At 43.8% G+C, this 16,622-nt stretch overlaps 1 protein-coding gene across 5 annotated transcripts in view; it reads right to left on the reverse strand.

Moving 5' to 3' along the window:
- ATP7B (ATPase copper transporting beta) overlaps positions 1-16,622 on the reverse strand; it is a 535,606-nt gene that overhangs the window by 166,040 nt on the left and 352,944 nt on the right. For all 5 annotated transcript variants that reach the window (XM_078657262.1, XM_078657264.1, XM_078657263.1 and 2 more), the window contains 3 exons: positions 12,743-12,917; positions 2,901-3,134; positions 119-210 (listed from right to left, as the gene is read on the reverse strand). In XM_078657262.1, coding sequence (XP_078513388.1) covers positions 119-210; positions 2,901-3,134; positions 12,743-12,917 — 501 coding nt within the window. The remainder of the gene's footprint in view (positions 1-118; positions 211-2,900; positions 3,135-12,742; positions 12,918-16,622) is intronic.

A 16,622-nucleotide genomic window follows, 5' to 3' on the forward strand; every position in this document is an offset into this window, starting at 1 on the left:
TAGTCTAAAGCCCCCTCCCCTACCCCCGTCAGACACTGAGTTTTGCATAAACTACAGTATTACAGCTGTGAGACAAATATGAAAGTGACAAATATAAAAACAAGATCTGAACGAGTACCTGATAATCGAATGATCTGTCCCCATTGTCACAATGGTAGCCTCTGTTGCTTGGAGAGAAATGAGTTTGGCCAGTGCTTCGGAGGTTTTGCTCTACAAAATAACATGCCATTCTTAAATATACAGTACATAAGCCATACACAGAAGCAAGAAGAGACCGGCAATCAAGTCAATCAATACAATTCCACTTGAAAATCTACAAAGTACACAACTACCCCTTATTCCTTCACCAAAGATTTCAGCCCAGACCCTCAAACAGTTATAAAAGACACGTGTTGTGATGGATGTAGAGCTTAGAAAGGGACAAGTATTTCTGCCAAGTGATGGTGTCTTTCCAATGACACTACTGTTTGATAGTGCATCATAGGGCTGTACGTCCAGGGCACCCACACACAAATGCATACACAGATCTAGGCCAGTGAGAAATTTTAATTACACTGGAGTAAATGGAGTAATTTCAGAAAAATACGAATTACTCTTGTTAAATTACCAAAATTATGCGTTTATGCCAGCTTGAGTAATTGAGAGTCATTTGGGTAAAAAATCCTGCAGCAGGAGCACAAGCACAACAAACTAAGAGAGAGAGAGTAGTGCTCACTGCTGCTGTTCGTGTCATGTAGCTTTCAGTGCTATTTTCTTAGTACAAAATGCATCATCAGGTCATTTTGAACATAAGGGTGCATTTTGCACCAAGAAAATAGTGCTAAATGCTGAATTACGCTTCTCACAAATTATACATAATTACGAGTAAGATTGGTGGCGGCCACCACTACCATACAATAATGCTGCAGTCGGCTACTTGTCAGTTAATCCAAAAGGTTCAATGCACTGCCGAGCTGCACGTTATGTATCATTGCACACAATATCGAATGCCAACATAACATGAAGGTAAGAATATAAGGTAAGTATATCTTTACTATTCTTAATTCTACATCTACGTAGCTTGATGAGATGCATATAGTCAAGGTATGTTCGATGTGGAGTTAGGTATAATAAACCCAGTCTAACTAAACCATTTCCTACGAAGAATGGGCTGAAGCAGGGCTGCCTATTAGCCCCCTTATTATTTTCTATTTATATCAGTGATCTACCAGGACATTTTTCCCAAATCAAGAATTTCCCTCCATAGTTAGCACAAGTAGATATACACTGCTTAATGCATGCAGATGACATCATCATACTCGATCGTACTCCAATTGGCCTGCAAAGAAATCTAAACAAATTAAGTTAATATGCAACTGAAAATGTTCTGGTCCCAAATATATCTAAAACTAAAGCTCTCCCTTTTAATGGCAGAAGGAAACCTTTATCTTACACTTGGTCATTGGTAGGTAAGCAAATTGAGACAGTAAAAGAATATGTATTTTTGGGCAGTACGTTTAAGCATAATCTACAAGATACAGCCCACCTTCAACATCTAGGGCGGGAGGAAGAATACCATGTTGGGGCTTTACTGAGACTTTAGCGTTCTACGAAAAATAGACACTTCAAATCTTTGTTGGAGGTCTATGGCATGAAAATCCAACCAATATTATCTTATGCCATGGAATATACTCAAATTAATACATGGCAGAAAATAAAAATAAAGGAAGGAAGTATACTTCGAAAACTGGTAAAAGTTTCCCAATCTGTCCCAGTTCAAGCCCTTCGCCTTGAGCTATCTATAATGGGAATATTTGCCCGAGTAATTTCTAATATCATGAGGTGGGGATATAATCTCTTACATGCAGCGCCAGACACATTAAGATATTTGATAAAACTGGAGACTTTTAGAGAGGGGGCGTCCCGGTATACTTTTAATAGGAATTTGCTAAAAGCCCTTGAGGTCTAACAATGCACTTTAGCACTTTTACAGGATCCAGCCCATCTGAAGCTCTTTTTAAAACATATGGCCCCAAGAATCAGCTATGAAAGACATAAAGAATACTGTATTCAACTAAAGCATTATAAAATCTTTGCTGAGAAAATAGTATTTAAAACACCTCAGCCTTGTTTACAGTTCCAATTAGAGCATGGGGCAAGGCGTTGTATCCTTCTCTTACGACTGGGTATTCTCCCTTTAGCAACTCTCATAGCTAAGTGGGAAGGCACAAATAACTCTAAAGGCATATGTGATCTATGCAAAGGCAGCCAACAAGATCTGTATCATATTTTATTAATTTGCCCCAACCCAAGATTGGTAGAGGCTATACAACGGTTTATATCACCTATTCAGTTAAGATACAATGCCATGTTAGCTCAAGATCTAATTATGCTATGTAACTCTCCCGCTAATGAGTTTGTCTGTTATCACTTGTTTTTTTACGTCATTTTAAAAATGTATAATTTTAGCATTACTATTAACTGTATGTTGTATAAAACGTTACTAATTAATCATTTCAATTAGAAATTCAATAGTTTTATTCATGCCCCAAGAATAATAATTTCTGTATTTGGTGATCTCTTGTGAGGTCTGAATCAAATAACAATGTTTTGCATATTAATAAACCCAGTAGTCCTTCATGGCAAACAATGGCAGAATAAAAGTTACAGTAAAAAAAAGTGGAAGTATATTAGTCACATCCAAAAGCAAGAATAGCATAGTGAGAGAGAAATATTAATCTGCGTGGACCACATACACAACTGGCAGGGAGTCACCAAATCAATAGTAGGGGCTGAGCAAACGAGGTCAGCTGCAGAAAGTGGCTGAAGAACTGAAAACATAATCAGAAACACAGCTATTATGGCCAGACTTCAACAGAATACATCTAACATATATTCAGCTGAGATGCAGAATGACTTACCTTTGCTATGTGTTCTAGCCATCGCCCCAGGGCAATAAACATGAACAGCATGGGTGGCGTGTCAAAGAATGTGACAGGGCTCCGGTCTGCCTTCTCAGCCATGGCTACAATCAGGATCACCACAGAGTAAACATAGGCAATAGTAGTGGCCAGAACAATCAGCACATCCATGTTGGCAGCTTTGTGTTTCAGTGATTTGTAAGCCTGACCATAAAAATGCCATCCACCAAGAAGCTGTCAATAAAAGAGAATGTGGGTTTATGATCACTGGCCACAGAAATGTGGTATTAGCTGCAAAAAGGTGAGTTTTCAAATACTGTGGGGAGGCAAGGACAACCTTAATATACCTACTGATCAAACTGGGTTTAAATATTAATTGACATTTATTCGGCATATTTGGATTGAGAGAAATTTCATTCAAGAACACAGGGGAGCTTTGTGGTAAGCAAGTTGTAAAAGTAGGTTCTCCTTTTCTCATGTAGGGAAATGGACTTCAACACATCTCCAAAAAGTATGGGGAAAGAAAGAAAGAAAGTAAGAAAGGAAGAAGAAAGAAAGAAAGAAGGAAAAAGAAATCAATCAATCAATCAATCAATCAGAGTACTTGTAGAGCGCACTACTTACCCGTGAGGGTCTCAAGGGTCTTTAAAGTTTTAGACATGCAGCAAATTAAACATAATAACGGCTGATCTTCTACCTTGCAAATTTTTATTAAAGAACCATTGGTGAAATTGAGTCCAGCATAAATGTGCTGTGAAGAATTTCCACATATGATGGCACATGTATAATATTCAAGCTTTCAGTTTGAGTACTGCATGCATAGTAAAAAGAGGATAAACACAAAATACAGACCAGTTTCAAATTAGGTAAATCTGTTATGCTGTGAAATGCCAGCAATCAGATAAACAAAAGACACTTCATCAGCAATTTACAACAACCTTGGCAGGAGGCAGGAATTGAGAAAGCCTGAAATGTGGCCTGTGGTCACATTTGGTAGAAAGGTTCTGCTTTCACCTCATGCTCTAAACACAAAGGCAACACTAAAGTAATTATAAAACAAGCATTTGCAATGCAATAGGTCTCGCATTTGTGAAAGCTGGAGCTTTTGGTGATGAAAATTATGTTTTTTAGTTTTGTTTTTTGTACTTAGTGGAGTGATGATATTTGCAAAGAGCTATTGCCATTCGTATGACCTTGCGGCGCTGGGAACCAGAAAATGAGAAATAGGAGTTAAGGGAGGGTAGACAAGAGTAATATGCTGGTTGATAAAAGGTAAGAACATCCTAGAAATAGCCAATACAGATAGGGAATGCAAGATTAAGTAAAGCATGTGAAATGTAAGCAGTAACAATATAATTATCTAAACGCTGGTTGTGAATAAAACCAATGTGGCCACTTAGCGGCCACTCTATCTTGCTTTCTGTAGGGTTTTTCTGTTGTAGTATTAACTCAATTTTTCTCTCCGCCCAGAGGCAGCACTTTTGAATAAGAAAATGTCTGAACAAGACGACATTTGCAGCCAAAGGTTTTGGATCCCTTCAAAGGGTAACACAGCAAGGAAAGGAGAGGAATGAGAGGGTAAGAGCCGTTTGTTAAAATAATGTTTTTCAGCAAGTGAGGAGGAGCGAGACACAGATGAAGAGGAGGAAAGAGAGAAGGGGAGGGGCGGCGGCAGAGCAGGAGAAATGAACACTGACTTGTTGAAAGAAAGAAAAGAAAACGAAAAGGGGGATGCCATGTTAATCCGATGAAGTTCACAGCCCCCGGTTTCAAAACACGTCATTATTTTGAAGCACAGATTTTACCAACATACAGCAGGCCATGAAGATTTGTCTCTGCCAAAGCGAGCTAGGTATTTTAAGAGCAAAATTAATAGTAAACCCACACAAAGTTCACCGAGTGAGTCCAGTAAATATAAGATGCAGTGCCACAGCATACAATGAAGCGCCAATGCGGTTTTAATCGTAAATAGAAACAAGTGCTCCTTTGATCGTATTTATCGTCGAATATTTAGAATTACATATTATCAATGACATATTTGAGCACAAAGCATTTTAAAATCTACAGAAGGAAACTTCAGTCTTCCATGCTGCCTTTATAGAGAAGCCTCAAAAAGATCAACAATTTCAGTGTTCTATAATAACGTTAACACAACACGGCTGTCCAATATTGTTTCATACACAAAGAAGAATAGTTAACCAGTTATATAAACAAGCATTTACAATGCAATGGTCTCGGCATTATTAAAGGTAGAGCTATTGGCATTGCTCATGACATTTTTTTTTAAAATCATAAATAAATGGCATTGTCATTTACAATGCCAATAGCTTAATCGCTCGCAAATGCATGACAGATTGCATTTACACCCACACAGAGCCACCCACACAAAGCCACCCAAACACACACACATACAGAATCGCCCACACAGAGCCACACACACACAGAGGCCCCCCCCACACACACAGAGCCACACAGAGCCACACACACACAGAGCCACACACACACAGAGCCCAACACACAGACAGAGCCCTACGCACACACAGAGCCCTACACACACACAGAGCCCTACACACACCCAGAGCCACATACACACCCAGAGCCACATACACACCCAGAGCCACATACACAGGTGGAGTGGTGTGGCTCACTGGTTAGAGGCGGCAGACCCGGAAGCAGAGAACGGCCCGGGACCAGGGTTCAATTCCCAACGCGGCAGGGTCATGGACCAGGGTCAGCGGACTCGATAATTCTCGCCTCGGTGCCTACTTTAACCAGGGATCAGACTCAGCAACTCTGGGCATTAGCTTGCCTCATCTCTACAACGGCCCCCCACATTCGCCGGGGATGCCTGGTTTCACCTTGGAGATAACCCAGTAGGGACCATCTCACAGGGATAGCCAGGACGGGTTCCCCAGCGGTCTACAGCGCCATGACGCCTCAGGGCAGCAGTGCGCTTTACAAGACACATACACACACACACACAGGAGAGCAAGCACACCGAGGGGGGCAGGGGAGCAAGCAGGGGAGCAAGCACAGCCAGGGGGCAGGGGAGCAAGCACAGCCAGAGGGCAGGGGAGCAAGCACAGCCAGGGGGCAGGGGAGCAAGCACAGCCAGGGGGCAGGGGAGCAAGCACAGCCAGGGGGCAGGGGAGCAAGCACAGGCAGGGAAGCAAGCACAGCCAGGGGGGCAGGGAAGCAAGCACGGCCAGGGGGCAGTGAAGCAAGCGGGGGCAGGGAAGCAAGCACGGCCAGGGGGCAGGGAAGCAAGCACGGCCAGGGGGGCAGGGAAGCAAAACAAAATTCAGTAAGTAGTTGAAGACTCATCTCTCCATACACTTTTAGTGTGCTTCCCTGGTGGTATTCAGCTTTAAAAAACCCTCTTGTATCATTGGATTACCGGAATCAGATGATTATCAGTTTACCAACTTCTTACAACCTCCAACACCATTAAAATGTTGTGAAGGAGCCTCCGGGCTAAACAAAAACAATTTCAAGCTATGTTTAGACCTGGGTTTTACTCGGTCTTAAATTAAGCAAAGCCTCTTTTGTCTGGTACATATCAATTGTTCTTTTTCGCAAACAAACATTCAATAGATAATTTCATCCAAATCAAAGTACATTTTCTATTCAGAAGAGTCAAAAACTGTCCAGAAAGGTGGAACAATAACATAACAAAATTGTAGGAAACATTCACTTTGAATGTGTGCTGTGTTTCCATATATATAAAAAGCAAAAGCATCAAGGGGTGGTAAGGACACTACTTAGCACATCCTCACACCCTTCGAAGCCAAGGTTTAAGGGATCTGCTGGAATGTAAGTTGTTTCAGTGACACCCACTTCTCGCCTTTTCCCTTCAGCCTACCCACCCCCTTTGTTTGTCCTGGGATGGCCCGAAGGTTCCTCTTCAGTGAACTGAAACAGGTTACGTTTGAGCGTGTAACTGCGCCTAAAATGGTGCAACTGGGAGATGGGGATAAAGAGCATGAACTGATGAAACGGAATGTTGCACACAATAGTCAAACTTGGGTTGAGCTACAACAGGCTCTGGTGATTCGATGAAAAACAGAACACTGGTGAAAAAGAGTACCGCGGCTTTGCTTGCTTTTATAAACCTTACTATGGAAGATGGACAAGACTGAAAGATAACTTTAAACTGAAGGGGGAGAGAGGTCCATCCATGAGCAGCAGTGAAGGAGAACACTATTCTCAATCCCCACCATACTAGGATTTCTACTAAGAGTTTATCACTAAAAGGAAGTGCGATTTAGCTGCCATAAACGTAGGAGATGAGGAATGGATAAAGGAGTGGATCATAAGGAAGGATGTGAAGATAATTATCTTCCTAATCAGTAGCCGATGTAGTGATCCGAGTATTGGGGCGATATAGGGACATAGTCTGTGTGTGAGGGAAACTGCGCTGCTGTCTTTATTGTACTGCTAATCTGTGTGTGAGTGAAGAAAACGTGCACTCCTGCTGGCTGTATTCTAGCATGTGGGTGTGTGTGTGCGTGCATGCTTGTGTGTATGTGTGTGTGTTTTGTTTTGACCCCGCTCTGCTTTTTCTGTCCCGATTGTGTGCGTGGGGAAGCAAGCACTCCCCCTAAACTCATGCTGCACCTGCTGTGTTAGAGGGAAGCTCACCAGCTACTGCCAAAGCTATGCTTTTGAACTGCTTGTGTTAGTCAATAGTGGTAAAGCCTACTCGCAATATAAAGCCCAAATTAATTATCTTTTCAGTGCATGCTTTTAATGGCGCTCTCTACTGAAAATCCAATCTTACAGACTATGCAAATTGTCCTTTAAACTGTGGGGTCCACCTTCAGCAGAAACTGCAAGCACATCCTAGGCGCCAGAATTTCAGGATTTCACATACTTGCAGCTCAGGGCTGTAAATCGTGCAAAATCGACTGAACCTATTAATGGAACTTCTCTTGCTCAGGCTCCGAGGCAGGTGAGGTGGAGAGCATGTGAGGAGAGGCACAGGCTCTGAGGCAGGTGAGGTGGAGAGTAGGTGAGGCGAGGCACAGGCTCCGAGGCAGGTGAGGTGGGGCAGAGGGGAGGCTAGAGGTACCCAAGACGTAGAGGGGTGGAACAGACTGAGGCAGGTGGGGTCCGAGGGCAGGAGAGGGGTGGGTGGAGGTAGAGGGGTGGTACAGAGGGTGAGGCAGGAGAATACAGGGCAGGAGCGGGGTGGGTGGAGGTACATGGTACGGTGGAAACTGTGAAGCAAGTGTATATAGGGTAAGAGTTTGTTGGGTGGAAGTAAAGGGGTGGGCCAGACAGTGAGGGTACATGAGGTCAGTTAGAACAGATGGAGAAAGAAGAGAGTCCGGTCGGGCTGAGTGGGGGTTAGGGGGTAGGGGGGTGTACAGCTGAGGGGTGGTATAAAGAGGCGACGGAGGTGATAGAAACCCTTACTGTACAGCGTGGGTTGTCGAGGTGGCAGTGACATTAGAGAGTGAGAAGAGTTAAGGCCGTGCGGGCCCGGGGAGGAGGTGTGTGTGTGGGGGGGGATGGGGGTCGGACGGGACAGTGATGCTTTGAGGGGTCACGGGGGTGCGGATATGCCAGTGAGGTGAGGAGGGGTGGTTGCGCTCCCTTCTCTCCCCTCTCTCCCTGTGGTCCCGTTGTTTACCCTCACATTTCCCCTCACCCCCGCTTGATGTCCGCTGCCCCCCTCAACGCTTTAGTTCTGTCACATTGCGCTCCTCGAAGCTGTGCTCTCCCTCACTCGGCGCTGTACTCTCGCCCTTTCTTGCCCTCAGACACATTACCTTCACGGAGCCCCACTGAACTCTCACACTCTGGCCGCACCCATAATCCCCACTCGTTATGCAGACTGACCCGTTATTTGACCCTCTCCACCCTCCCCCTCCCGGGACCGGCAACAGGAGCCTCCAGGGATAGGTCGGACAGCACAGTTTAATTTTTGCGGGCGACTCCGAACATCTTTGCACCCAGCCGCTCTTACCCTGGTCTGGAGGAAAACGGAAGTGTGTGTCTGGCTGAAAGGCGGGTGGATGCTCACAAACAGGGTGGCAGAGGCCATAAGAAAGCATTCGGAGGGAGAGATATAGAGAGGTGGTAGGAGAATATATAAGGACGCGTGAGAGCAGTCTGCAGACGGACCTCAGAGACTGAGCCACGCCATACCCTCAGTGCACGGCAAGCGCGGGCAGAGCTCACTCACTCAGGACTCTGCAGCGGGAGAGCGGACGGGCTGAGGAGGGAGCTTCACCTGCCGGGTGTGGGACCTGCGGGGGCTGTCAGCAGGAGCAGAGCCATGGAGAGGCACAGACCGAGGCCACAGACCACAGGGAGTCCGTGCACTTCAGCGGCAGCCTGCTCCGGGCTCCCTGGGCTGAGTTCAGCGCGCACCAGGAGCTGCCCCTGGGACCAGGCAAAAGCCGAACTCAAAAGTGCAGAGCCCACAGACCGCAGGGGGTGGGTACACTCGCTGCCAGGACAGAGCAGAGACTGCGAGGCTGCAACAGGAGCAGAGCCGCCCCAAGAGATATACTCCTCACAGTCACAGACCTCGTGTCTGGAGCACCACAGACCTCAGAGCAGAACAGAACGTAAGAGACCACGGATCACAGGAAAGCAGATCGTGCCACAGACCACGCCACAGACCACGCTCAAAATCGGAGTAAACAAGCTGCTCAGGATACCACAGACCACACGGATTAGTGTGCCACACACCACGGATCAGAGCAAGAAAAACACGAGTAGAAAACGTACCTGTGGCAGCGCATGGCCCGAGATCGCAGATCCGGACCAGAATACACGGCTCACCTTCACTGCGAAGTAAACAAAATGGCGGCCCAAAGCTCCAAAAATTTTCTGAATTGGGGGCGTGGTTTTGCTGTTCTGAGTGACGGATGACGTCACTGTCTAAAGAACAGCAAAAATGACGCCCCCAAATCCGAAAAAGACGGGGCTAATTCGGAGTGACGGCTCTCTCCTCCAATGGCTGGCCTCCATTTAGGAAGCCAGCCAATGGAGGAGAGACAGGGCAGGGAGGCGGTTCTAAAGCGCTACTACAAAACATTAATTCTCCGACCCCAGACTGCGCAAGCGCAGCCTTTAGGTCCGAGACCTAAAAAAAAGTGAAGAGGAGGTCAGAGTCAAATTTACCTAAAATCATAATATCGTTGTAAAAGACACAGTACCCCATATGGAACACTACAAACGCACCACAACCAGAGTCCCTCTGCCTCCTCCCAGAGGGGGGAGACACGCACTGACTACATGTGGCACACACACTGGTGATGATGGTAGTCCTGCATTGAGAGCTACCAATGGTCGCCAGTCGCAGCTGGGGGTCCCTTGCAGGTTTGAAGTCCAGCGAAGGGGCCAGAGATGGCTTCACCTCCTTATTCCCGTCCGAGTGTGGAACCACTGTACAGGTAGCTGTAGCCTTACCCCCAGAACTCTCTGCCCGGAGAGCAGACAGATCGAGGTAGCTGTCGGGCTGGTAGACAGCCGGCTGGTTAATGCCCAGTTGCTGCATTTCTCCCACTCCGTAAAGCCTTGCATAGAGCCCACCGCGAAGCATGGCGAACAGAAGAGACCGGTATACACGAGAATGATGAGGGCTGCCTGCTAGACTCACTTTGGATGTTGGCAGCCCGGGATGGTGTGGAAGTAGTAGAGCACTGCAGCGTCCTGTGCCCTGAAGGAACTGTTTGATGTGGCTCCTAATGGCGACTCAGCCCCCTCCAGTGTTCACCTGTTGTGATATTCAGTAGACTGCGTACATTCTTTTTCGAAGTAGTCAAAATTCTCTTTTTGGGCATGCCGCCATTGCATTTCATTCTTAGCATGCACAAAACGTTAAACTTATTGTAAAATGGTTACATTTTCCTGAAAACGTCCTGCACAATGTTTTTTACAACCTGTTTACTGAAATATATGTGCTGAAATAGTGTGTACTCTGCACCTGAATAATGTGTATATATGTTTACATGGTGGCGTAAAAGAAATAGTACTTGTATTAACGCGGACAGCCACTTATAAAAGAAAATACATCTGCAGTTGAGAGGTGCTCCTCAGGTAGAAACAGAAGTGATCTATTGGGTGTGTTAACCATCTAGGAGGCAAAAAAGATTAGGGATGCTGCAGTCAGTGTATGGTAAGCAGGAGACGGAATCACACTCGGTAAAAGTGTATTAACGCAGGTGGCCACTTATCAACGAGAATTTATCTGTAGCTGAGCAGTGCTCCTCAGGTATAAACAGAAGTGATCTATCTGGTGTGTTAACCAATTAAGAGGCAGGAAAGATGAGGGATGCTGTAGTCAGCGAATGGTAAGCAGCAGGCGGGATCACACTCGGTAAGAGTGATTACAGCAGGTCTTGAAGCAAGCGCATGCACGCTGATGGTTGATCTAACAAAAACACTGGCCCTGAAGGGAACTTGTGTGCAGTAGTGCTCATTATGATAAAGTAAAATGTAGCCACTCAAAGTGATGCTAACCAGTTGCTGGAGTAGGTTGACCCACTGCCCGATGCTAAATGCTGAAGCAAAATGTGATTCGGAGCTGGTGGAAACACTGCTGCTTTTGTTACAGGGGGCTGATATTGACACACTAACCCTCCAAAACCGTCCCCCATCCTTCCGGCCACCTAGTAAAATGACTGATTCCCATTACGGCCAGTCCAACCCTGCTCTTCAACAGACATTCCAATGTCACTAACAGCTCCATTGGCCAATCCCCTATCTCCAACAACACAACTTCTTCTTCCATCACAGAATGGTCCCCCTATTCACCCAAATTCAAAAACACATTACTCTCACCATGAATGTCCGTGCAAAGGCTTGAATTCTCAAAACTACAGTGACAAACTGCAATTCTATTTAAGATGCATACTCTTGTATCACAACCTTTACAGCAAGGTGAGTTAACACAACTTCTAATGGAACGTGACAAATTTTCTGGGGTTTAGCACTAGTTTAAAGTGATTTAATTATATCTTTACTGTGATCATATTCTTAGTCTGTTTATGACCAGGCGTGACACAGGGCCATTTTATGTTAATGGTAACCCAACATCTGAACAGGTCTCATCATGTTTCACAAATATGGTCCTGTTGATGTAGTTTCTGAGACTGCAGTCAGATACTTTAATACCCTTGAACTAACTTGCAGTGCGGAAACTGAAAAAAGGAAGTGGCTATTTATTTTCCACTCTTTGATCAAAACAGAACCTTTTTCTAGGTTTCTTGCAGTGTAATAAATATGATAGGACATGCCTTTAAGAACCACCATCTGATCTTGGGCTACTAAAGACAGGAAACTTGCAGCTTGGTGATATCTTCCTCCACAAACTAGGTGGAGATGAGAAGCCACAGAGGCAAGACGATAGGCTTGAAGTTGAACAAACAGAAATGCACAAAGTTGTGCTCACCTGCAAAAAGAAGTTACTCACTCATGCAGGTATGGCACCAATATTATTATAATGGTATTTTGAAGTTTTGAAGCATACCTACTTTTAGCATTTCTCTGAATATTATCTTTTGGATTCTATAGCAATCTTAATGCTATTTAAGTCTACTGTGTCCTATGTATTCTATCTGGTTTATTATCAATTCATATAAATCACCTTTATAGTTGTATACGTAAATGTAAAAACAAAAAGAAAAATAGCGTTATTTCTGGAGTTTGACTTGTATAAACAGAGAAGTGCAATGTCTATTCTATGCTGCACCTCTTTAATTTGTTGAAAATGTTGTGGTGGAAAAATGTATCCTCAATGAAGGGGGAAACGGGAATTAACATTTGTAAACAAATAAAATGAAGGAAATAAATTAAAAAAATACAAAAGCTTACTAAATGCTCACCTGGACAAAGGAGCAGAGAATTAGATAGATAAAGTTGAGGATGGATAACCCAGGAATTATATTCTGCTCCAACACCATGGTTTGGTGGTCGTCACCAGTTTCAAACAACATGTAAACCATAAAAGCTATGACTGGAACACCAAACAGAAGGCTGTATAAGAAGGATCGCCTCCACCTGAAAACCAGGGAGAGCAAATATAAGCTATATAAAGATGAGCAGAATACAGTTTTAAAGTGAAAATAATTACTCCATTTACTGTTTCACCAGTCATGGAGGCACCATGTACACACAAAGTAAGGAGGAACACAAGTTATTATTTTTCTTGAAAAAAAAACTGGAGAACTAAACTATGTAAGCGATAGCCCCACTTGTAAGTCTGGAATAGAAACACATTTTGCTATATTTTCAGCCACATATAATACAAAAAATCATAAATAAAAAATATATACATTTGGAAATCCATTGAGAGGCTATAGGTCAGTCCTCTTTGTTCATTAGTGTGTTCAACTATCATTCACATTTTGATTCCACCCACCACAGCTTATATCATGGGGTAATGGGTCAGCAGCCATCCGTCCAGTCGCGGCTCCTCGAGGGAGTGCTGCGGGGCTGTGGGGTGGGGTGGGAGAGAGGCAGGGTGGGGGGTAGTAAACTCCGGCATATGGCCGAACGGAGTTAAGTACATAAATAAATAAATAAAACTAATTACATTGCGCGCACGCTGCATTGCATTTGGCGATGTAGCGCGTGCAGTGTAATTAGTTTTATTTATTTATTTATGTACTTACCTCCGTTCGGCCGTATGCCGGAGTTTACTGCCCCCATACCCTGCCCCTCCCCCGCCCCACCGCCCGCAGCACTCCCTTGAGGAGCCGCAACTGCTTCAATCATTGGCTCTATGGCCCTGTGGGTGGAGGCATTTTGTCAGCTCACATGTTCACATCTTTCTAAAAAGAAGTGCATTCAGTGGCAGTGCTGGTGGGCCAGTACTTTACTTTGTCAGTTTTTTCTTTCCGTTTTTATGTATATTAAATGAAAATTATTTAATAAAGATGCATTAGAAAAAATACACACCTCAGGTAAAATGTTTCTATTCACTGTTAAGAATTTACAGGTACTAAAAGTTAATTTCAAAAATGTAATTATTTTTTAAATAAAGTTACATTTATTTTTTAAACTAAAATGATTATTAAAATATTATGCAATATAATCACATATATGTTTTATTTACATTAGCTTTTTACAAGATTAAATTAAGTGAACATTTTTTTTAAAGTTAAAATAAATTATCCATTTTAACATTACTTCCTGTAGGGTTTCATTGTAAGATCCCACATCCATTATCTTCTATGTGAGGTCGTTGCACTACCTGTGATTGGACATGGGTGGTGCTGTACTTTTTCAGGTCTGAACTTGAGTACATTTGTACCTGTCTTTGATTCTTTAGGGATGAGCTTACTCGTTTGTGGGTAGATGGATGCCTCCTCCTTAATCCCTTCCCATTTAGTAGTAAGCATTTCCCATTATCCAGACATTTCTCCCGTCCGTCGCACATTTACCATTGAAACCTAAGAGTGCCTGTGCAGGGATCTCTGCCGTTGGGGCAGAGATCTCCATACAGAAAACACAGAAGAGGAGGAGGCGTAAACATTTGCCCATAGGTTAATGAATAGCATTCCATAGAACGTGAGTAATACTATTGTACCACTAATAAACAAACAACAAAATGCAGTATGTCAATAGGCCCCAAAGCCATCAGGTTACAGTATTTTAAAGCCAAAAATACTTTTTTTGAACCAATGTGAAGCAATATATGTGTTTGCTTCTGTTGCTTGAACTTTCATTGTTCCAGGCGAACATGATACTTAAGACAAGCTGAGCCACAAAGCTTTACCCTGAAATCGTCTAACAATAGTCTATGTTGGGTAATTTTCTTTCACTTTCACAAGCAAGCCACCTCCTCCAACTCCCATTCTGTATGGTTTTTAATTTAATATATCCCTTAACATGAAAAATGACGTTGGAATGACTAAATGGGTTCCAATTAGGCCCCTTCGTATAATCAGGGTACCTCTGATGTATGATGTGAGTGTTCTTTGTCAAGTTCTCTCATGAATGAAGACCTAACAGCTTACTTACAAGAGGTGAGGTTCTACTCAGGGTGCCTCACACACAGTGGTGTCAAGGCACCTGAGATGTGACTAAACAATGAATTATACATTAAAATTAAGAGGCTCAAAGGAGATTTTAACTACCCTACCTATCTTCCAGAGGATCCAGACAGTCTGGAAATTTTCTCGCTCTGGGTGTATTGACAGGCCCAGAGGTACATGAGAAAGCAATTGCGAGAGGAAAAGCAGCAATATATGTAAGCTCTAGGGCTAAATTCGGAGCCCAATAGAAGAGCTGGTTACTTCTACCCTTCTACATTTAGAGTACATGTAAGATTTTAAGTGGTCCCATGGGTATGTCAGCAACCTTTATACCTCCAATACATGGACTTTTGGCAGAATTCAGGGCATTCAGAGGTAGCAGCGCATCCTTGGGAGCTGGAAATGGTGGAATGCTGGTCACTGGAAACTTAGGAGATCAGGAACATTAGACCCCTAACTGCATAATATCACATATTCACGTCTTGGTGCTATTTATTGCATTGCCTCTCTCCATTTACATACCAGTTTGCACTTGTATTCATCCCTCATGTTTGTTTTGATTTCTCTCTTCGGTCCACATAGTCCTTCCTCTCATGTTTCCTTAGTTCCCTTTGCTGTGTTACCTTGTGTTGGTGTGTTTACCTCTTGTAATTCTATGTTACCAGTGTGAATATGGCAGCGTCCTGGAGCACATGGCTGAATTCCTGGTTGGCCTGAGGCTCAACATGGCAACCTCTGCAGCCAAAACAGGCAAGCTTATTTCTTTATCTGTAATTACCTTGTTTTGATTCAATATGCTCACCTTTCTTTCCCTGTTTTCTAGCCAGTGAGAGTAAATTATCACAGTGCATTCCACCTGGGAGCGAGGTCCATGCTGGTGATTTTCTCTCTGTCATACCCTGTCTCTCGCCAGATACATTCCCCCACCAGCATGTTCATCGATGCTTGCAGGTGTAGGCATTTAGGGATGGCAGGGTTCCACAACCTTTGAATCTGACACATTTATGCATGTAGCAATTCCAGGCGATGGAAAACTCTGCATAAGGAAAGGCCACGCAAAGTACATCAGGGACGAACTTTTTCTTATGGAGAAACCCCTGCCCTTTGGCCACCATTGGGTAGGGGGGTATTCCCTCCAAATTGGCTTCCACTGGATTCCATCTCCATCACAAAGCAAGATAACCAGCATGAGATAGCATCCCCATATCAGACACATACTTCTTCCATGACAAAGTCATATCCAAGGCAAGTCCGTCTGTGCCCTTAGAAATCAAACCTAAACCTCGATCCAAAACAGTACTGTACACTAATGAGACAAACTATACATAATATAAAATGCTTTCCCTAATCTCTCCATATTATATACGTCCTCCCCAACATAAAAAGTATGTTAAGAAAGATGGGTTTAAAGCACCTTAGGCTACCAGTTCAATCGACAGTTTTCATACAATAAAACCCTGCCCCCTCAGGCTCTAATTCCAAACGGCAGCACTCAGCGAAAAGTTCATGAATGTTTGATTTCCTGTTAGGAACACATGGCTTGATTCACAAAGGTAAACTTACACTTAGTCGTTCTTGGAATTCACAACTCCTCACGCCTAATATTAATGTGTGTGGAGTTCTCCGCACCCAGACGCTCAGCAGTCAGGACGGAAAAGTCTGCATACATAAATTTAGGCAGTGAAGAAACTTAAAACTCTGCATGTAGTTTGCGAATTGCATTGTT

The sequence above is a fragment of the Lissotriton helveticus genome, chromosome 8 (genome assembly GCF_964261635.1).
Source record: "Lissotriton helveticus chromosome 8, aLisHel1.1, whole genome shotgun sequence".
In the NCBI taxonomy this organism is placed as follows: Eukaryota; Metazoa; Chordata; class Amphibia; order Caudata; family Salamandridae; genus Lissotriton; species Lissotriton helveticus.